At 42.8% G+C, this 22,439-nt stretch overlaps 1 protein-coding gene across 3 annotated transcripts in view; it reads left to right on the forward strand.

The window, feature by feature from the left end:
- ARHGAP23 (Rho GTPase activating protein 23) overlaps positions 1-22,439 on the forward strand; it is a 130,980-nt gene that overhangs the window by 3,960 nt on the left and 104,581 nt on the right. Inside the window, exons 1-2 of one of the 3 annotated variants that reach the window (XM_031966140.1) lie at positions 10,017-10,232; positions 10,460-10,557. The exons of 1 other annotated variant lie outside the window; for it this stretch is intronic. In XM_031966140.1, coding sequence (XP_031822000.1) covers positions 10,495-10,557 — 63 coding nt within the window. In that variant the 5' untranslated portion in view covers positions 10,017-10,232; positions 10,460-10,494. Of the gene's footprint in view, positions 1-10,016; positions 10,233-10,420; positions 10,558-22,439 lie in introns of those variants that run through there. One more of the 3 variants, XM_031966139.1, reaches the window with a different exon arrangement.

Consider the following 22,439-nt stretch of genomic DNA (forward strand, 5'->3'; position numbering starts at 1 on the left):
GATACTGTTTTCCTCAGTTACCCCATCTGTAAGAAGGAAGCAGGGTCAAGAATGGTAGAAGAGGGAGTGGGAATGGGGATAAGGGTCTCGGGGGTCAGAAGTTTGAGATCTGATATTGAGGCTACAGCAAGTGGTTAGTGATGGGCTCTGGGAGAAGAGGACATTCCGCTGGGAGAACTGATCTCCAGGCCTGTTTGCTATCTGGACTTTTAATACAAATAGTCCCTGGCAGCTTCATAGAAGTCTGGGTCTTGGAACAAGAAGACAGGAGGATGGAGGTCTGTGGGTTGAGATCTGTGATGGTTTAGTGCAGATTAATTGGGTTTCTGCCAACATTCCCACTGGGGGCACAAGCATGAGGAGAGAAGGAGGCGGCGTGTCCTTCCCAGAGGACCTGGAAATCATCCTACTGATTCACTAATGGATTAGGCCTGGAAACAAACCACCCCACTCCCTAATTTTATCTGGTAAAACACCAAGTTACAAACTGTCCTCTCTCACCCTTTCAAGCAATGAATCACATCCTTTCTTGTTTGGATAGAAATTTTGGGGGTGACTTGATGGGACCTCTCTAATTCTTTAAGATACATGACTTGCTATGGGCTCCTCCTCATTAATCTACAGGTTAGCCCCTATCCCACATAATAACATAATAAAAATAATAAGTATTGGCATGTATGTAGCTCTTTAAGGTTTGTAAAAATCCTAAATAGGTGACCTTCCCCACAGCCCAAATGAAGGAGATGCTCCTTTTCTTGGAGGTCATATTTCTACTTTACAGAAGAGAAAACCGAGGTTGACACAGTTTAAGGGATTTGCCCAGTGTCCTATATCTAGTAATTTGTCTAAAGTAGGCTGTTAACTCATGTTTTCTTGATTCCATCTTCTGGACTAGCTACCCAGGAGAATATGCAGGTAGGGCAGACTGGCTAGGTCATCAGAAGGTTGCGGACTTTCACTGATCTTACCTGTGTGACCCGGGCAAGTCACTTCCTTTCTGCATAGGGTACATACAACATGGAGCATTTTTACATGAGTGCATCTCCCCACCCCAGCATACGGTTCCCAGAAAAACTTCTGGGACAGTGTGTGTGTGTGTACACTTAAATATGAACATATCTCTGTCTCTATGTATTGACTGACGTGGGAACTTCTTCCATTAATGCAGATCTTCACTCCTCCCTAATTTAGAGTTATAGTCTTATAACTCCAAAGCTGGAAGGGACATAGATCGTTTAACTCCCTCATTTTTCAGATGAGAAAACTGAAGTTTAATAAGGTTAATGACTTGTTAATGATCTCATAGTAATGTTGGATCGGCAGGACATTAACCCAGGTTTTCTTGGCTCCAAAGCCGGCTCTCTCTTCAGTATTATATGCTATGTTTCAAGTTATTTTTAATAGACCGATGCTTAATGCCATAAAGTTCCAATACCTGTAGCCTATTGGCATTTCTTTTGTTGGTACCATATCCCATGTGCTGTGACACAAAGTGCTAAGTGTGTGTGGGAGTGGGAGGAGAGGGGCAGTCACATTTAGCCAATCCAGACTCAGCCCAGATTCCCGATGAACTAAATGGTATCTAAGATCCCTTTTAACCTAATTCCATGATTCTATTTCTTTTCCCCAATCCTCTTCTCATGTCATTCAGATTCTTGGGATAGACCAGCTAAGGGGAATAATTCAAATCAACTCTCTCCATTGTATTGTTAAATGTATCCAGTAAGTTATCACTGTTATTATCATGATTGACTATAGCTAGTCTTTTCTTCTTATATATAACAGAGAGGGATCCAATGCCCATGTAGTCAGGTGCACTGTACTTTATAGCTCCTCCGGAAAATTGCACATGTGTAGAATTTTCATAAACTGAATCTTGTTTGAAAAGGACAAGGGGAATACCTATTTTAAGGACCTTTGCCCTGAAAATGAAAAATCCTTTTAAAATTCAAAGAATTATCTCCTGTTTTGTCATTTGGTGTGCCCAGTTATGGGCTTTTCTGCAAACAAAATAAAATAAAACCAAATGTAAAAAGAAAGCTACAAATTTATTGCTGAGTCTTTAGGTATGACAAAGTTGGTGACTTCCAAAGTGCCCCCAGATTATGATTAAAACTTTTATCCTTTTCTCTTCCTCTGCTAATTCTCCCCTCTCCTTCTCTACCTAATTCCCCCTCACACTTTTTCTCCTTTTATTCTAGCAGCTAAAATTTCTAGCCCAGGCATAAAGTTACCTTCTCTCTATTATTTTAAAAAGCAATAGCTTTCAATTTTTCCTTCCTTCCTTCCTTCCTTCCTTCCTTCCTTCCTTCCTTCCTTCCTTCCTTCCTCCTTTCTTCCTTTCTTTCTTCCTTTCTTCCTTTCTTCCTTTTTCTTTTAAAGCTAGTCCAACATTTTTATTGTACTACAACTCAAACAAGTTATATGATTTGCCAGTGGTCATAGAGGAGGTACCTGAAAGTAAATTTGTTTTTAAATCCAGTGTTTGTTCCAACATACCACTGTGATCTACCTGTTGTTGTTATTAATGTTGAGAAAAGGAGGACTATTTGCAGTTTAAAGGCAGGGTTTCAAAATGGTTAAAGTGCCAAACTTAGGAACAGTGGGAATTGTGGGTTTAAAACATGCCTTACTAGCTTTAAAACTAGTGTAGACTATTATTTATTAAGGACTTGGAGTCAAAAGAGTTGATTTTAATTCCTTTTTTTTTCCAGATACTTATTAGTTGGATAAATAATAGCATACATTTGTATATAATTACGATTCTGAGATTTATAGTTATACTATCTTATTTGATATTCATAACAACCGTGTGAGAGATAGGTAGCTGTGGGTATTTTTTTTACCCCTATTTTAGAGATGAGTCTCAAAGATAGCAAGTGACTGACACAGGATCACACAGCTGTGAAGTGTCAGAGGGAGGGAGGGAGAGTTTGAGCCCAGGTTTCTCCTGATTATTCATGGCATATTTCCCCTACTGTACCATACAATGGCATTAAAGGTATACAACATTTTCTATAAGGTGGTATTGGCTCCATTTTACAGATGAAGGAACCAAGTTTCTGACCATAAATCACATCCTGTTAGAAAAATGGAGGCAGGGCTTGAATTCTGGTCTCTGGTTTCTAGATTCAACTGACACTTACTATTTCATGCTTTTCTGGACAGAAAGGTCTGGGGCTCCTCTCTCACCTTGAACCTATTGCTTGTGTTAAAGAAAAGAGGAAATTGAGGGGAGCAGAGTGTGTGTCCAAATGGGAATTTTCCAAATTCAGCAGTCTCTCCTAATTGTGTAGGAGGTTTATGGCTCTTGTGAGGAGCCAAAGGAAAGAGAAGGTGCCAATGATACCCACAGGGATCTGCTATTGCAAGGCAGCCTGGAATAGGGGATGGAGATGAATAGAGATTTGATCTCTATCTTAGACTCTCAAGTATTCTAAGGCAGCCAAGGCTAGAAGTTAAAGACAAAGTGCTAATCTACATTATTGGAGGGAATTTACTCTTCTGGGATGTTCCCATATTAATGAAATGACAGATCCAGTCTCTGTTTCTTCTAGCCTCAATAGCTGCTCTGGAATAGCGAGGTGATACAGTAGTTAGATCTTTAGCTCTAAAGCCAGAAATATCCAAATTCAAACAGTTATTGGCTATGTGACTCTTGGCAAGTCGTTTAACTTTTACTTTAGTTTCCTCAACTATAAAATGTTCCCAGGTCCCATAATGTTCAGTTTAATACAAATGATCCTTTGGGCTCCCATTAGATAGTCTTAGCCTAGAATAGCAGCAAAGTAAAATTTCTTAGATAATCATGGATATAAAATTGAAAAGAACCTTAAATCTAGTTTAATCATCTAATTTTGTAAATGAAGCTTATAAACTGAAATTTAAGGCAGCTAGGTAGTACAGTAGATAGAGTGACAGGCCTGGAGTCAAGAAGATTCATGTTTCTGAGTTCAAATGTAGCCTCAGATACTTATTAGTTGGTGACTCTGAGCAAGTCACTTAACCCTGTTTACCTCAGTTTCTTCATCTGTAAAATGGACCGAAGAAGGAAATGGCAAACTACTCCAGCATTTTTGCCAAAGAAAACCTTGGATGGGGTCACAAAGAGTCAGATATGGCTGAAATAACTGAACAATAACAAAACTGAAGCTTAAGAAAAAAAGAATGAAAGAAAGCATGAAAGAAAGAAGAGAGAGAAAGAAAGAAAAAAGAGAAAGAAACAAAAGGAGGAAGAAAGGAAGGAAGGAGGGAAGGAAAAAGACTTGTTCAGGCCTATAAAGCAAGGGAAGGAAGTGGCAAAACTGGAATTTTAACTCAGGTCCTGTGATCTTGAATAATATTAACTTAATGTTGTTGTTGATACTTTAGGATTTACAAATTGCTTTCCTCAAAATGACTTTGTGAGGTAGGAATGGCAAATATTATTTCTGTTTTGCAGATGAAGAAACAGAGAGTCAGGGGGGTTAATTTACTTGACAATCGGAAACTCAAATAGATGTCTTTCCTGCTTCAAAATCCAGCACCAAAGAAATTGCGTGCTTTGGGAGGTCTATACAGTTAGAAAGTAATGGCTTCTTTCTCATCTAAGACACCCAGGATAGACCCCAGTAGAGACCCAATGTCTCAAGAAGAGACATCTATACCTTTGCTACCCATGCCAGACCAATATGTGATACCTGGACAGTAAGAGAGAACTGCCAGTATTGGGCAGAGAGAACACTAATGTTTTCTTCACATAACCTTGGCCCTGCCACTTTCATTCTTTGTGCCTTTAGACAAGTCATTTAACCTGGGTCATATCAGTTTTTTCTTTTGTAAAAAGCTGGGGTTGGACTAAATCTGCAGTGTCCAAACTTTATTGAAAGTTTATCCCAATGAGTAAAAAATGTTTGAACATGCAACATATTACTATTTATTTAAAGAGTATATGTGTAGTAGATAACAGTACTACTATATATTATACCTATATTTCATAAAATACATACAAAATAAAATTTAAAAGAATGAGATAAAGATGAAATGAACATTTAAAAAATAATTTTTATTTTACTAAAGCTACAAAGGTTTTTTTTGTTTTCAATAGAGCAATTATATTATTTTAATTAAAACAATGTTATTGAATCTACTTATTTAAATCTTAAATAAAACATTTTTCGATCCAGCAAAGGTCTGCTTCAAAGTTGAATGTATTATGATTCTTGATTTTATTGGCCTTCAGCGTTGAAAATGATACTTCTCAAAGATACAGAAAGCCAGATGGAGAAAGTATAGCATTAATTACTCTTACTCAATCATAATCTTTCTTGAAAAATCCCATCTACTAATTATACAAAAATAGTTGGTTTTCTTTTTAAAATTTCTGCTAAATTCTATTTTCCTTAATATCATTCTTGCAAATTAATCAAAAAAGTATTACAGCTTTATATTTTTAACAAGTAGGTTCACAATTCACTAAAATTTGTCATTTGGAATTTTTGAGTGTGACAGAAAATTTTGCTTCCAAATTCTTGAAAGTGTATAAATATGCGAGTTTTTATAGGTGATACACATTATTTTGGCAACCCAAGCTTTGCTTTTAAATATCTTGGATCGGATATGTAGTATCCGATACTATAATTAGGTACTATTTCTAGACACAACACAATTTCTAGACACAATAAAGGTTTATCGTTAATAATAATGGATGCAAATCTATGTTCTAACAATCTTCTTGATAAGGTAGAATTGTTTAGGTCACCTTCTTATCAGATCACTGTTTTTCCCTCCTCATGTGACTGATGAACTTGGAAGGAGGAACAAGAAAAGTTTTGGACTTTATTTGTTGTTCTGTTGTGTTCATGTAATTAGCATTACTTGATTTCTTTGCAAGCATCTTTTTGAGGCATTTGTCCATTCTGTGAAGGGTAGTTTACTTAAAACCAGATAACATAATCCAAAAAAATTCCCTTCATTAGCTGTAATACATTACAATAGGCTGAAAGTGAGCCAGTGGGAATGATAGCACATTCAGTCCATCCCACAGTAGAACTCCAGCACTCTCCCCTTGACTTATAGTACATAAACATACAATATATGGACAGATTGAGGGCTCCAGGGTTTATCTGGAGATTTAATATTAGCTAAGTTTATTGTCTATGTAATAATATATATTAAAATGGTATAATATTTTCCTCCTGTATCCCACCGCATCACCTTGGGCACTCCTTAGGATGTGTATACCTCATTTTGAAAATTGCCAGATTAGAAGATCACTGGGGACTTTCTAGCTCTAAATCTAGGAAATTCTGAAACAATTTTCTTTGCCCCTTTCCCTAGGGAGTGTGCCGGTTGAAGTATATAGTATCAGGTTGCGAACTGATGGCATCAGCAAAGTGATGGTGAGCGGATGCTTCCCTCCCACCGTTTGTCTGACAAGATACAGTCAAGGGTACAATAGATACCCTTCAAAAGAAATTAATGTTAGCACCTCCCCTGGGATAGAGATAGCTCTTGGTGTAATCTCACCCTGGATCTGTGGCCACTTTCTTGTTCCACCGGGAGTACCCATTATGTCTGGAGAAGGTAGATGAGAGGTAGGGTCGGGAAAAGGTGTGTCGGGGTGAGCCGGGGCTGGGAAGGCAGCCAAACTAGCGTGATTAAAGGTGGGAGCAGGCAATAAATTGGTTTAACAGTCCGCATTTTAGATTTCTCCATTAGACCGCTATCTGTCCACCAGAGAGCGCCATTTCTCCTTTGGTTTTAATGTTTTAGCCTGAAACCTTTTCTATTGCCAAAACTCCTTTCCAGACCGAGACCCTCCCCCTCATTGTAGTACCTGACTCTTGTTTCATATCCTGGAGGAAGATGGTTGGGAGAGAGTGTAGTTTAAGGTCAGATTTGACTTCTGAAATGCTAGTATGATGGATTATTCTCTTTATTCCCAACTCCCTTCCTCTCTAACCCCTCTTTTAGAGGGAATTAGAATATTTGGCTCCATTATCCTCTTCATCACAGCATTTGGAGTTGGAAAACACTTTAAAAGTTTCACATCCAGGATCCACAACTTATATCTTGGACAGGGCACTTTCCCTTCCAGCCTCAGTTTCCTCCGATATTAAAAAAATGGAGTTAGACTTTAGGAAAATGGAATTGGACTAAATGTTCTCTAAAGTGCCATCTAGCCCTAATTCCTAAGATCTTTGATGTAGAATCAGCAATTGTGTCTGCTCAGTCTTCAACTAGAATTGTAGTTCCCCTGGCAAGTTTTGGGAGGGAAAAGAATACTCTGTTTAGCACAGCCACTTACTAATAGTGCTTCCCTCACCTCCAGCTACCACTAGGCAGTTCAGATAGAGAGAGGGAGAGACAGGGTGACAGATCCACCAAGATAGAAGAAAGAAAAAGAGAAAGAGAGGGGGAGAGGGAAGAAGGGAGGAGGGAGGGAGAAAGAGAGATTTTATGGATATAATGAGAAGTGGGCAAGGAAGATAGATGGGAGAAGAAGGTAGGGGGGAGGTGAAGGGGCTAGAGTTTTGGAGGCAACAGAGAAAGAAGGGAAGAGGGATATACGATGAGATGGAAGAGAGAGATGGAGAGGTGTGAAGGGACAGGATGGGTGTCTGAGCCGGAGGAGGTGGGTCAAGAGTGCAGGAAGAGGTGTGGAAGAACAGTGAGGTGGGGGAACTTTCTGGGAAGTGGGTGGGAGCAGGATTGGGGGTAGTAGTCAGGGGTTGGGTGTGTGTATATGTGTGTGTGTGTGTATGTGTGTGTGTGTCTACTAGTGTATTGTGGACTAAGGAATTTGACCGGATGGGAGTGTGAGCTCATTTCCCCTTGCCTCTTTCAGGAACTGAGGGCACCACAGGCTGGAAAAAGTGAAGAGGGGGCACCCCAGCAGTCACCACCCTGCTTCCCTCCCTTTGACTCAGGTCATGATGCCTGATACCAGTGCCCAGAATCTTAATCAGTCTCAAACTAGTGAATATCACTCCCCCCCCACCCACCCAAAAAAGCAGCCTGTTTGTCCAGGAAGGGGAGGCTACACAGGAGAGACAGAACACTTGGGACCCATTGAACAGAAAGGAGGAAAGACGCGGAGGTCTATAGCCTGAAGAAGTGACAGAAGAATTCCCACTACAGCAGGAAGGATTGAAGTTAGACAGTGAGAATGATTTCCTATGTTAGAAAAATTCATGGGCTAAGATGCTCTGAGTCATCCCTCTAAGTTCTTATGGCTAGCAGCTTGGCGTGGGAGTGGGGGTTGTTTCAGGGTTTAGAAAGAACTTTTCCCTATACCAGATGAAGTCATTTCCATATAGGCATATGGCAAAAGAGATAACCTCCCATTCAGCACCCAGGTACTTTGAGATGAGGTTAAGGAATATGGAAAGTGAGAAGGGAGACTAGGGACCGGGCAGAAAATAGAATAAAAAGACATTCTCCAACCCATAAGAATGGAATCTCTCCCCGGGGCTCCTTAGTGTTAGCATTACCCTTACCCTGACCCTTTTTTCAGCTTTGGAGATCCAAATCCAACAAGGAATGGAGGGTTGGGAAATACTGGATAGAGCCAAGTCATAGAGAAAGACTGTTCTCTGCCTCACTGGGAAATTGTAAAACTAATAGGTGACCAATGAAGTTTCTCTGCCTCCTGAGGTTTTGATTGTCATTATTTATGGGGGGTGATGGGAGGATGACCCTTTTAACCTATTCTTCCCACCTTTAGGCCATATTCCTATGTGTGGATCCTGAATCCTTTCCTTTAATTGTCTGGAAGCACAGGAAGGTTATTAAATCTGCTTAAAGGTATAAGGAAATGAAAGGAGCACTGAATTTCATGTAGCAGAAAAGATAGAGGCTATATTACAGGAAGGATTTACCAACCCAAAGAATCTAGGGATTCTTCCTTCTTCCCTTTCCCTTCTCTCCTCCTCTCTCCTGGGGGTAAAAGGATTGCCAGGTGGAAGGGCAGAGGGATGGGGGATTTCTAGGGGGTGGCTGGAGGAAGGTGGATTTCCGACACACCCTTGGGATGCCCCTCCAGGCAAATCTTTGTGACTGGCTCAGTGTCAGACAGGAAAACACTCTGGGGGCCAGATGTAGGAGTCTAGTGACTCACAGGTATGTGTCTGTGAATATGTGACTCTCCAACATTTCATCTCCTCCTGCACTCCTAGAATAAAATCTTCTTCTCTGGAGGCCACAGCCAGTGAGGATAGTAAGAGATCAAGGAATTATGGGGATAGGATGAAATTAAGAACATAGCTTTATTTCTTTCTCTCTGCTACTTCATTTTTCCGATTTGATTGCAATACCTTGACTCCCAAACACATATACCTCAGAGGAGTGGTCAGAAAGCCTGCTCTGTCTTTCCTAGGGCACTGATGTATGAAGGGAATACTGCATTCTTTCCCAGAGTGTATCACCACCAAAAGATAATAGTACTCCAGTTAGGAAGCCAACTATCTCTGTGTTTCTTCCTTGTCAGTGAGTCTGCCTTTGTTTTGGCTTTCTCTGTGTCTTTGTGTATTAGTTTATCTCCATGTGTCTGGTAAGTATTTAAGAAATGTTCGGTAGGTCTATCTGTCCTATCTTGTGAATCTGTCTATATCTTTCTTTTGCTATTTTTCAGAATTCAGTCTGTTTCTCTGTATTTCTCTTTGCCTTTCCGTGCCAGTTCTGGGTAAGGTGCCCTTGACCTCTTTCCCTGACCTTAGCAAGCTCTTTATCTGGGCCATTCTGGGGGAGGCAAGCTCTCTTTCCTCTCTCTCTCTCTCTCTCTCTCTCTCTCTCTCTCTCTCTCTCTCTCTCTCTCTCTGTCTTTCTGTGTGTCTCTATTTTTCTGTCTTTTTCCTTCTCTCTGTTTCTTTCCTTTCCTCTTTCAGTCTCCCCTTTCCTCTCTCTTTCCTTCTTCTCCACTCTTCTTCCCTTCCTCGTCTCTCTCCTTCTCTTTTGCCCTACCCTTTCCCCTTGCTTCTCTATCTCTCCCTGTTTTCTCCCGTTTTCTCTTTCTCTTTCCCTCTGTCCCTCCTTCCCTATCTGTCTTTCCCCCTCTATCTCTATCCCTCCCTCTCTGTCCTTTTTACCCTCTCTTCCTCTCTCGCTACCATCCTAAGTTCCATTCCCCGGTCTCTATCCTACCCATCCCCTTGCTGCTTTCTCAACCCGGGGTTCTCTCTGTTTTATCACGGGTGGCTTCGGATGAGCAGAGGGAGCTCTGAGCTCCATTTCTATAGGAGTAGAAAAATAGAGTGAGTTCTCGTCTTGTTTCTCTCTTCCGATTTCTACTTGCTCTATCGGTCTCCTCTCACCGGGGTCCCGGGGTCCTTCACTTTGCTGGGTGGGCTTGCCCCTTCCCTCCTCCTCCCGGGGCCCCTTCCCATCCCGCCCAAGTTCCTCCCAATCCCCGCCCAAACTACTCCCACTCCTCTCCCGACTCCGCCTCTCCTCCCCCTTCCCTCTCCCTGTCCCTCCCCAGCCCTGACCGGGCCCCAGAGTCGCCGCTGCCGCCCGATGAATGGAGTCACCTTCTGCCTGGTCGGGATTCCTCCCCGCCCGGAGCCCCGGCACTCCCAGGTGAGAGGAACTGGCAGGGAGCAGGGACGGGCAGCCTGGCACTAAGGGATACAGGGCACGGGCAAGGCGAGTGATGCTACCCAGGAAATGATACTGCCACTTCGTACAGAGTTTACCCAAGTGAGAGCTGGGCACGGGGGGGGGTCCTTCCTGAGCTGGAAGTGACTGGTCAGCACCGGGGGCTCCGGATCTTTCGGGAGGATTTGGGGGGAAACAACTCCTGGAGCCACTGGGTCCGCTCAAGGATGGGTCTAGCGCCAGGACGGGAGTGGGCACGGAGGGAGGGCAGAGGGGCAGGAGTGTGTGCCCAGGTAAAGGGCGAGCCGGCAGCAGGAGCGGGAGGGGGAGGCCGGATCCCTTTGTCCCTCCGTTGCCTGCCAGTCAGGCAGGGTGACTCTCACTCCCGTTTCCTCTGCCCGAGTTTTCTTTTTCCGTTGGTGAGGCCCAGACACAGCTGGAGAGGGAGGGAGTGGGGGAGGGGGCTCCTTTCGGAGCTGGATGTCATCTCCGGGGCAGGCAGGGCAGGCGCTGGGATGCCAGGCTTTAGGGTTTGGGTTTTGGGTTGCTCCATGGGGCAAAGGGCAGAGCGCTGGGCTGCCCCCTCCCCGGGACTTCCAGCTTCAGGACGTGTGGCTCCCGATCTCCGGGGGAGTCCCCTGCCCCCACCCTTTGCTCTCGGGCTGCTTGTCTGGGTGGGTGGGTCTGGCCTGGAGGTGCCAGGGGGATTAGTCAGAGCTGTGCTGCTCTCCCTCCCTTGCTTGGGTTCTTTCATCTACCCAGCTGCTGAGAATGGGGAGGGGCCGGGCACCCAGAAGCCCACGACCCAAAGGCACCATCCTGACCTTTCCGCCTCCGTGACCGACAGGGTTGATCTGGAGGAATACTTTGCTGGCCATAAAGGAACCCTCATCATGTCCAGCTGGGTGCCCCCCCTCCCAAAACCTCACATCTCTTCCAGAGAGGGTTTTGTGGTTGTTCTGTTGAATGGAAAGGACGTTGGAAATGAGGGAGCATTTGTTGGTGGGGAACTGCTATACTCTGTTCTCTGAGTAGCCCCGAGAAAGCCAAGTTACCGTTCTCAGTTTCAGTTTTCTCATCTGTAAAATGGGAATAATAATAGCAGCCCCCTCTCAGGATTGTTGTGAGACTCAAAAGAGATAACTTATATCAAGTGTTTGCAAACCTTAAAGTGGTATATAAACGTGAGAACTATCATTAATATTGTTGTAATTATTAAGAGTGGCTACTGGGTATGGAAAACACAATGCCAAGGATGATTTGGTTTGGGGGTCTTTGTTGGACCCCCTTCTTCTATGGTAAGGGCTAAATTCTTTGACTCTCTCCCCTCCCTTTTTATTTCATGGGTGAGATATGGTGCTTTGAGAATTCTGCGCCTGTGGGGCTTCATGTGTCTCCCCAGGACTTGTCGATGAGATTCTCATCTTTCCATGACTATGCTTGCCTGCCCCCTCTCTTCACTCTCCCCCCCTCCCCAAGCTAGTGTGTTTCCTAATTACAAACTTGAAATTCAGGATGAACTGGGGGGTGGGGTGGGTCATTAAACATGAGTCCTTTGGATATACCCCCTTCCTACATCTTCAAAATTGGGGGTGGTTGGGGTGTGAGCCTGTGATTGTCCCCCTCAGGCAAAGCTACAGCCCCATTATCAAAAGTGTTGGGGCTGTTGATTTGATGTGTGTTTTTGCATATTATTTGCTTCACTTTTATGGGACAATCCCTTTCACCAAAGGCTCTTAAATCCTTTCTTAGTATCTCTAGTCTAAGCAGGGATAAAAGTGGGTAAAAAGGCTAGTTGGGATCAACCCTCTTTCCCCTATTCACGAGGCACCTCCTCCTCTCTGGCCTTAGAGAAATTTTGGCAGAGTTGTCAGTTCGCTCTGGTACCTTCTTGGGCAGGAACGAGGCAGGGGGGATAAGGAAATAGTGTCAAAAAATTGGCAGCTGTACCAGGCTCAACTGGGCATGGAGTTGGGGTGGGGGTTGGGATGAGTGGTGAGGAGACCAGTTCTGAACTTCACTCAACTCTGTTCTGAGGATTTTGTTCTCTATCTGCTTCCCCCCATTCCCAGTTACAGTCTCAGATCTAGGTCTCTTCCCAGCATCCTGGGAGAGATTGGAGTGAGTTTTGTGCTTCTGGATGAATATTCTGATCTTCAATTCCCTTTATGCCCTCAAGGAGCAAGTGGACAATCTCAAAATTCTCAAAAGTAAATCTCTTCTCCTTGGGGTCTCTTAGGAGTGTGTGTGTATGTTGTGTTGTGTTGTGTCTGTGTTGTGTCTGAGAGAGACATACAGAAAAAGAAAGAGACAGAGATGTGGTAACAGAGAAAGGGGGAGGAGAGAGAGACAAAGATAGAGGCAGAGACAGAAGCAGAGAGATCTAGTTGTAGGTACAGAGTAGGGAATGGATGATTTCTTCTTCCAGTGGAAAAATACTTAGGAAAGATTCTTGTCATGTATGACATTAGAGGAAGAAATTTTAGTTTTTAGCATGAGAGATTGAGGTAAGATGTCTGAAAGGGATAAGGCAAAGTGATGTAAGAAGGAAAAGCCTGGACCCGAGTTCAAATCGTAGCCTTGACAACACTTACTAGCCTTGTGACCTGAGTAAATAAATCATTAATCGTTTCTGAGCTTCAAAGTTTCCTTATTAGTAAATCAGAGAATGTAATATCTTCACTCTCTATCTCTTCTGCTTTCTAAACTGTAAAGTTAAAAGGCATGAACTATTGTTTTTATCAAGAAGTTTTTGTAATTTGAAGCCCCAGTGCCTTGAACAGTACCTGTCCCATAATTGATTATTGATTGATTGATTTAGTTCAGATTCTTAAACTTTCTCCACTCATGACTTCTTTTTGCCTGAGAATTTTTACATAACCCTGGGCTATATGAGTATATAAAATAGGGAAACGAATCAAACATTTACAGATAATATATTGTAATTTTTGTGACCTCCACATTACAAGTTACAAGCCCCATATGGGGTCATGACCCACAGTTTTAGAAGCTGGGATGAAAAGGATTATGAGGTACTGGAACAAGAGGCAGCAAATTTTCCCATTCTATAGTGTTCTATGACAGAGTCATGCCCTCAAGGCAGAGAAATTGTTAAAATGATCTCTTGAAGAATGAAAGGAAGGAAGAAAGAGGAAAAAAGAAAACCAATATGGAAAAATGGTCGCTATACCTGCTTGGACCCAATTTTCTGATCTGTAAAATGAAGAGTTAAAAAAACTAGGTAATGTCTAAAGCCCTTTCAGAATCACACATTAAAAGGAGGAAGGGACCTTGAAGCAGAATGTGCTGGAGCCAGCTTGAACTAACTAGATGCATGAAAGAAAGCTGGTTGTTAAATTTTTATTGTGCTCATTTATGCCCTGGAAATTGGCAAACTACAGATCAAGATTTGGCCGATTGTTTTGTTGATTGTCTAGACCTAAGAAAACAATGGAGAAAATATTAATAATACATATTATTATTTACTGAAAACCATGTAGTCCATACTTTTTCTCAGAGAGCTGATTGTTAAACATTTACTAGCACACTCCTGCTTAAGCATCTAATTCAACCTATTTTATAGATGAGAAAATGGAGTCCCACAATAGTGAAGCAACTAGCCTGACGTGTCCCAAATCTAGCCTTTCATTGCACACTGAAATTATGAGATTGAGCACAGCAGTAATTTTATGAAGATAATTTGTTTTTGAGACTCAGTCAATAAGCATTTATTAAGCACTTGCTATGTGCCAGGTACTATGATAAGGTGCTTAGGGGTATAAGAAGAAAAACTACATAGCTTTTTTCCCCCCTGAGGCAAGTGGGCTTAAGTGACTTGCCCAAAGTCACACAGCTAGGAAGTGTTAAGTGTCAGAGGCCACATTTGAACTTGGGTCCTCCTGACTTCAGGGCTGGTGCTCTATCCACTGCACCACTTAACTGTCTCAATTATATGGCTTTTACTCCTAAGGAACCTAGATTCTACATTCTACCAGGGAGTGTTAGACTAGCACTTCTGTCTATCTTTATTTAGTCCCTTGTTTAAGTTTCATCTGCATATCAGATGACTGCTATCAATTCTAGGATTTCATCAAGTGACTGCAGGATTTAAAGCCAGAAGGGACCCTACAGGTCATCTGGTAACATTTGAGAAGACAGGCCCAGAGAGAGAAAACCATTTGCTTAGAGTCACACAAGTAGTAATGGGAGTAGAATTAGAATTTGAATCCAGGTCTCTCTAACTCTACATCCAGTATTCTTTCCATTCAGGTCAATTTAACTAAACTGGGTCTTTTGTTCTTCAGTTTGGGCAGGGATAACAGTGCTCAGTATTCCAGGGGAATTCTGCCCTTCACAGGCCCTATCCACTGAGGTCATTTTTGGTTGTGAGCAGGAGCTGGGGCAAGAAGAGAAGGGAGATAGTCCAAGTCATCTTGCAGAGGGACAGAAGGTGGGAAGAGGAGATGAAACCATTGGCTGAAAGGATTTTGGATTATGCATGATATTGAATTATCTAGTTAACCAAGTCGAAAAATATTAATAGGGACTGAAAGAGCTGGCTCTGCCTTCCTCCTAACCCCCTCATTCCCCTCCTCTTCAGGCACACAACCCGCCTTTAGATCAAGGGCCCCTTTACATTGTGTGAGATAGTGCCAGCTTGTCAGCATGGGTCGTGCCAGCCAGTACCCAGTAGGCATCCCCTCCCCCCCTCCACTTGCAGGGATCCAGGGCCCAGCCAGCCCTAGAACTGAATCTTAGGGCAGGTTCTGATCAGGGGCAGTGGGATGAAAAAGTATCTTTAACCCTTTGTGTTTTCTGCCAGAGCAGTGCAGCATCTCAGAGCTCAAGACTCAGTCAGGGAACAGAGGAAATGTTCTTAACCTGGAGTCTATGAACTTAAAATGTGTGTGTTGATAATTGCATTTTGACATGCTTGGCTGCTTTTGTAATACTGTGTATTTTAAAATGGATAAGAATTCTTGAAATAGAAGGAAGAGGAGATTTGGGAAATCAGAGAGAAAACAAGTTAGGCTGGTGGGAGTAATTCACAGTCTATCTGAACTTTCTATAGCTTCATTCTTAGGAAGTAACCAGCATTTGTCTTGGAAAGACAAATCAAATGAAATGCCTACTCACTTTCAGTTATCTGCTTTGTGGACTATTAATCCAAAGCAAACCAATTTAGGAAGCATACATGTGTCTGCTATGTGTGAGGCTCTGTACTAAATCCTGGTGTGTGGGGGGGGAGACAAAGAAAATAATAAGCAGAATAAGCATTTGCAAAGAAAAGTCATGCAATAAGCCTCCAAAAGTTGGTTCCAGATGGGGAAAGGGCTTTAAATGTCTGAACTAAAGAGTTTGTTTTCTGTCCTTGAAGCAATAGAAAGTTACTGAAGGTTATCAAGGAAGGTGGGGGTGACATGGCAAGAGTTATGTTTTTAAAAGATCATTTTGGCAGTTGTGTGGAAGATGGAATGAAGAGGAGAGAGAATGGAATCTGGGAGTTCAGTTAAAAGGCTGTTGCAATAGTCTAGGTTAGAGGTGATGATAAGTACCTGAATCAGGGTGGTGTCCCTGAGAGAGAAGAGAAAGAAGGCTCAGATATGGGACTTTCAGTGGAGATAGAATTGACAAGATTTGGAAACCAAGTAGATCTCGGGGTCAAGAGGGGAGGAATTGAGGAAGATTGAGGTTGTGAATCCGGATCACCCAAAGGATGATAGTGTCTTCAACACAGGGATGTGTGGAGGAGGATGGATATAAAGGGAAGATATGTTCTCTTTGGAACTTGGTAAAACTGAGCCGTCTGAGGGGCATTTACTTTGTGTGCTGGGGGAGCCACTCAGCTTTGTATACTTGAGAATTCATTTCAACATCAGCCTGATAAAGAGAAGGGAAATTTCATCTCTGACTACCTCACTCCCTTCCCTTCACTCCCCCATTCCAAATCTTAAATGCCTCTGAGATAAAGTACAAAGTCTTCTGTTTGACTTTTAAAGCCCTTTGCGATCTGGCTCCTGCCTGCCTTTCCAGACTTAGAATTCCTTCATGTACTCTATATTTCAGTCAAACTGGCCTGCTCCAATTTGGAAAGGCTCTGGAGTAAGAGGATCTGGGTCAAAATTTTTGTTTCTGACGCTAACTGCCTATGTGACCTTAGTCAAGTCATTTGTAGAGTTACAGAATTTGAGAGCTGGAATGCACTTCAGTGGCCATTTAGTCTAATCCTTTAAAAGGAATCCTTACTGTGACTTTATATGTCAAATGGTTCTCCAGTTTTTGCTTGAAAACCTTCAGGGGAAGAGGAATCTTATCACCTCCAGAGGCAGTCATTCCATTTTTGAAGAGCTCAAATTGCTCGGATATTTTTTTTTTTTCTTTGACAAACCTAAATTTACTTCTTTGCAATTTCTACCCATGGCTCCTGGTTGTGTCCCCTCTGGACTGAACAATACAAGTCTAATTATCCTTCCATATTACGTCCTTTCAGATACTTGAAGATGGCTAGCACGTCCCCTTAAGTCTTTTTTTTTTTTTTCCAGATTGAACATGTCCAATTCCTTCAAGCAGTCCTCCAGTCACAGACCCATCTCCTTCATCATCTCGATTGCCCTACCCTCGGCACTCTCCATCTTATCCGCCTCCTTCTAAACTACAATGCTCAGAACTAAATACGGTACTCTAGATAAGGTCTGACAAGGGCAAAGAACAGTGGGACTATTATCTCCTTATTTTTCAAAACTAAGTCCCTTAATACAGCTGAAGATCCCATTAACCTTTTTTGCCCCCCATGTCATGTGGATGACTCATGGAGCTTGTAGTCCACTGAAAACCTGAGATCATTTTTAGAACAAAGGTTGTCTAACAATGCTTTTTCCCACCTTCACCCCAGATGATGAAGTTGATTCTTTTGTATCCAACTTTACATTTATCCCAATTGAATTGTATCAATTTGGTCAGCGATTCTAGCCTACCAAGATCCTTTGGGATCCTAATCATGACCCATTGTATGAGCAATTTCTCCAAGAGTCATGTTATCTACAGATCTGATAAGCATACTATCTATGCTTTTATTCAAGTCAGTGACAAAAATGTTAAACATCACAGGGTCAAACACAGATCTTTGGAGCACTCCGCTGCAGCATTGACATTGAACCATTTACTCTTTGAGTCATACAATCCAACCAAAGTCTCTCTGACTATGTTGTCTCTCCCTCCACGAGAATCGTAGGAGATAATTTTCCAAATTCCTTGCCAAAATCTAGATAATTGATAATAGTTCAGAAATCCTACTAAAAAAATAAACAAGATTGGTCTAGCCTGACCTGTTCTTACTGATACCAGGGATGCTCACTGTAACCACTGCTTCCCATTCTAGATCTGTTTACAGACCATGGCTTTCCTGTCTTTTTCTAGAAATCCCCTGGGACAAAGTCAAATTCATTGGTCTACAGTTCAAAGATTTTTAAAAATTGTGACATTTGCCCTTCTCTGACCTTGTTGTACCATTCCTATCTCTCAACTATCACTGACTGGCTCCGCCACCACATCTGCCAGTTCTTTCAGGACACAAGGTCCCTCATATGGGCCAAGAGACTTGAATTCATCAAGTGTAACTGGCTGCTCTCATACTATTTCCTTACTTAACTATCAACGTTTAGCCAATTTTGTTCGGTCATTTATAAAATTTATTAATTAAATGTAAAATGCACAAAGTATATCAAGCATCATTCTTCTTTGCAGAGAAATCAGAAAATAAAAATTAAGTATCTGTCTTCTTTCTGCCTATAGTTATTAGCATCCTATCAACTTCAAGCAATGAAATGGCCCTGTGACTTCTTTGATCCTTCCTTATCTCCCAGTAGAACTGAGACATACCTTTTGATTATTCTTAGTTTCCTTTGACAGCTCAACTCATTCCAAACTGTAGCATTGCGAATACTATTTTGAAAGGATCCTGTCATCTTTTCTTATATGGTCTGGTTTTCATCTTCTGTAATACTTTACTATAGTTTAAATCTCCTGGGCCTTGGTTTTCTCATCTATAAAATAAGCTGATTGAACTGATGACCTCAGATTTCTCCCAGCTCTGGGTTTATGATCCTAGAACCTCCTGACTCTGGGCTTTTGCTGCCTCTAATGTATTCACTCCTCACCTCTGCCTTGTAGATTGCCTAGAATTTTGTAAAGTCCTATGCACAAAAGTCAAGGACTACCTCCGTCTGATCCCCTCAGTTGATGGTGTCCTTCTCCTGGAAATTATTTTGTAACTACTTTGTATTTAAATTTTTACATCTGTGTTATTTTTATTATACTTTTTATTAATTTCATTAAATATTTCCCAATGGTATTTAAAACATTTTAACATTATTATTATTATTATTTTGCTGAGGTAACTGAAGTTAAGTGACTTGCCTAGGGTCACACAGCTTCTGTTTGACTTTTAAAACCCCTTGCGATCTGGCTCCTGCCTGCCTTTCTAGACTTAGAACAAATTCCTTCATTCACTCTATGTTTCAGTCAAACTGGCCTGCTCCAATTTGGAAAGAATCTGGAGTAAGAGGATCTGGGTCAAAAATTTTGTTTCTGATGCTGTCTGTGTGACCTTAGTCAAGTCATTTATAGAGTTACAGAATTTGAGAGCTGGAATGCACTTTAGTGGCCATTTAATCTAATCCTTTAAAAGGAATCCTTACTATAATTTTATATGTCAAATGGTTTTCCAGTCTTTGCTTGAAGACCTTCAGGGGAAGAGGAATCTCTTAACATTAATTTTTTTTTTAATTTTGAGTTTTAAATTTGCCCCCTTTTTCCTACCCTCCCTTCACCCACTGAGAAGATAATATCAATTATACATGTGAAGACATGTAAAACTTAATTTCACATTAGCCATGCTGGGGAGGAAAAAAACCAAACTAAATATATACATGTTATTTACCCTAAATAGAATGTAAACAGCTAAAGGGCAGGTACTGTTTCATTTTTGCTTTCTTATCTCCTGTATCTAATTTGTATTTAACCACTGCTTGTTAAGTGAATGAATGAATGAATGCTTTTTAGAGTCCAATAAGAAATGCTTTTGCATTGTTCACTTCTTTCATTATCAGTACCAGATGTCCGTTTGAAGCTTTAAAGTAAAAATCTTTTGTGGCACTCAGAAGTTTAGAATCCTGAATCCTTTATGTAACAGGCTAAGCGAGGACTGTGTTGGGAGATCCTGCTTGCTTCCTGGGAGAGAGGGAAGGAGCGAGGACTTTCTGTCTGGGGCTCCCAGTGAACCCTCTCTGCAAAGGGAGAAGGGAAGCGTAAGGAGGAGGGGCTTCCAGGCTAATTTAGATCCCTTGTTCCAGCTTTTTATGGCCCAAGGTCATCTTTTCTGTTGCTCAGTCTTTCTGTACACCAACTTCTTTCTTTTTCATCTCATGCAGAGGAGAAACAAGGGTCACTCTTGTCTTCTCCATCCAAATCATAAATAAATAGATGATAAGTTTATTCATTATTGTAAAGAATTATTATAAATAAGTGAACACACTTCATTCCATCATTCAGATAGTTGGCTATTTGAGTGCCTTATTTGTACTCAGCAATGTTCCAGGCACTGTTCCAGTCCCTGCCCTTATGGGGCTTACAGTTCAGCTGGCGAAGCCCAATGCATGAAAATGGATTTGTAGAAAGATAGTATGTGCATAATCAAATACTCGGAGCCGTGGCCCAGAATGTAAGTGCTTTAGAAATTCATGTGTGAGGGAGCTCAGTGTGACTCTGGAGCAATCTGAGAAAGCTCAGGGGAGAAGCTCAACATTTCACCTGAGCCTGGGTGGGATTTGGGGAGGCAGGAAAAAGATGAGGAATCCGTGTAGCCCCGAACCCAAGGTATCCAGGAGGACACGAGGCAGTTCTGTCCTAACTTGGATCCTTCCTACTGCAGCCAAGCCTTGGTGAACTGGGGGCCGCTGCTCCACCCCGAGGTTGAAGGAGGAGAGATGGTAGCCCTAGGGGTGTCTCAGGGGAGGGGCATGGGGGAAGCCTCTGGTAGTGGCAAAGAGCCCAGGGCTGAGATCGGAACTAGGGGAAGAAAGGCTCCTTGTATCCAGTGCATTTAGGGGTGCCCAGGGGGTGGGGGAACAGTGGGGCCATTGTCTCAAGCCAGGGTCGGGAATTTGGCTGCAGAGCCAGAAGAACTGTGCCCCCTTCCCCCCTTGCCTGGGATGCTGGGCTGTCAGAATTTGCTGATGAGTCCCCTCTGACATAACCTCTGTGGGGGCCAAGCCAGAGACATGGGGGGAGAGACAGTTTTGCAGGAGAAGGGACGGAGAGAAACAGGAAGATTCTCGGAGACCTTGAGTCTGCAAGCTTTAAGTGTTTCCTTCTGAGGGGCAGGGGAGGGTAAGGAAGGGGGGCGTGTGGGTCAAGAGGAATGTAGCCGTTGCTGTGGGTGACAGATGGAAACCATGTGGTAGCGCCTGGGGCTGGTGGTGGAAAGGTTGGGGTGGAGGAGAGCCCCAGATGGAGAACCAGCACAGGGGATAGAAAGGAGATCCAGGGAACAGTACCGTTAGATCAGTCCTGCTGCCTGACGTCCATTACTCTCACAGTCTGATTTCTTTCAGGCTAGAACTTCTTTTCCTGGAGGTGTGAAATTCCTCAAGATTTACCTCTCAATCCATGGATGTGCATGGAGGTGGGGTGGGGGGAAGGGGTTATAAGAGGAAGACTACAATATTATCAGGCAGCTTTTCCTTCAGAGAGTCTCTGACAGACAGGAAGGGGTTGGAATGAGAGCATCACCCTCCCGTACCAATCACACTTCCCTCCAAGGGGTCCCAATGTGGGGAAAGGGGAGGAAGCTACTTATTGTTCCTATGGGAAATGGGGAGAAACATTGAATGTCAGAACTGAATAGGATCTTGGGGGTCATTGAGTCCTAGCCCTTTATTTAACAGAAGAGGAAACTGAGATATGTTGGAAGAAAGTGACAGAGAGACAGAGAGAGAGACAGAGAGAGAGAGAGAGAGAGAGAGAGAGAGAGAGAGAGGAAGAAAGAGAGAGGGGAAGAGAGAGAGAGAGACAGAGACAGAGGAGGGGGGAGAGGGACAGGGAGACAGAGAGACAGAAAAGACAGAGAAACAGAGAAGAAGAAAGAAAGAGAAAATGAGAGAGAATAAAAGAGAGAGGAAGAGGGGAGAGAACGAGGGGAGGAGAGAGGGAGAGGGGGACGAAGAGAGAGAAAGAGAGAGACAGACAGAAAGAGAGGAAGAAAGAAAGAGAGAGAGGGGAAGAGAGAGGAGGGGGGGAGAGGGAGAGGGAAACAGAGAGACAGAAAAGAGACAGGAAGAAAGTAAGAGAGAGGGGAAGAGAGAGAGACAGAGGAGGGGGGGAGAGGGAGAGGGAGACAGAGAGACAGAAAAGACAGAGAGACGGAGAAGAAGAAAGAAAGAGAGAGAGAATGAGAGGGAATAAGAGAGAGAGGAAGAGGGGAGAGAAAGAAGGGAGGAGAGAAGGAGAGAGGGGGGCGAAGAGAGAGACAGAGAAGAGACAGAGAGAGGAAGAAAGAAAGAGAGGGGAAGAGAGAGACAGAGAAGAGACAAACACAGAGAAAGAGAGAGGAAGAAAGAAAAAAGGGAAGAGAGACAGAGAGAGAGGGGGGAAGGAAGGGGGAGGAAGAAAGAGAGAGAAGGGGAAAGAGAGAGAGAAAGAGAGAGAGAGGGAGAGAGAGAAAGAAAGGAGAGAGAGAGAGAGAGAGAGAGAGAGAGAGAGAGAGAGAAAGGAGAGAGAGAGAGAGAAAGAGAGAGAGAGACAGAAAGAGAGAGAAAGAAAGGAGAGAGAGAGACAGAAAGAGAGAGAAAGAAAGGAGAGAGAGAGAG

The sequence above is a fragment of the Sarcophilus harrisii genome, chromosome 4, assembly GCF_902635505.1.
Source record: "Sarcophilus harrisii chromosome 4, mSarHar1.11, whole genome shotgun sequence".
NCBI classification, from domain to species: Eukaryota; Metazoa; Chordata; class Mammalia; order Dasyuromorphia; family Dasyuridae; genus Sarcophilus; species Sarcophilus harrisii.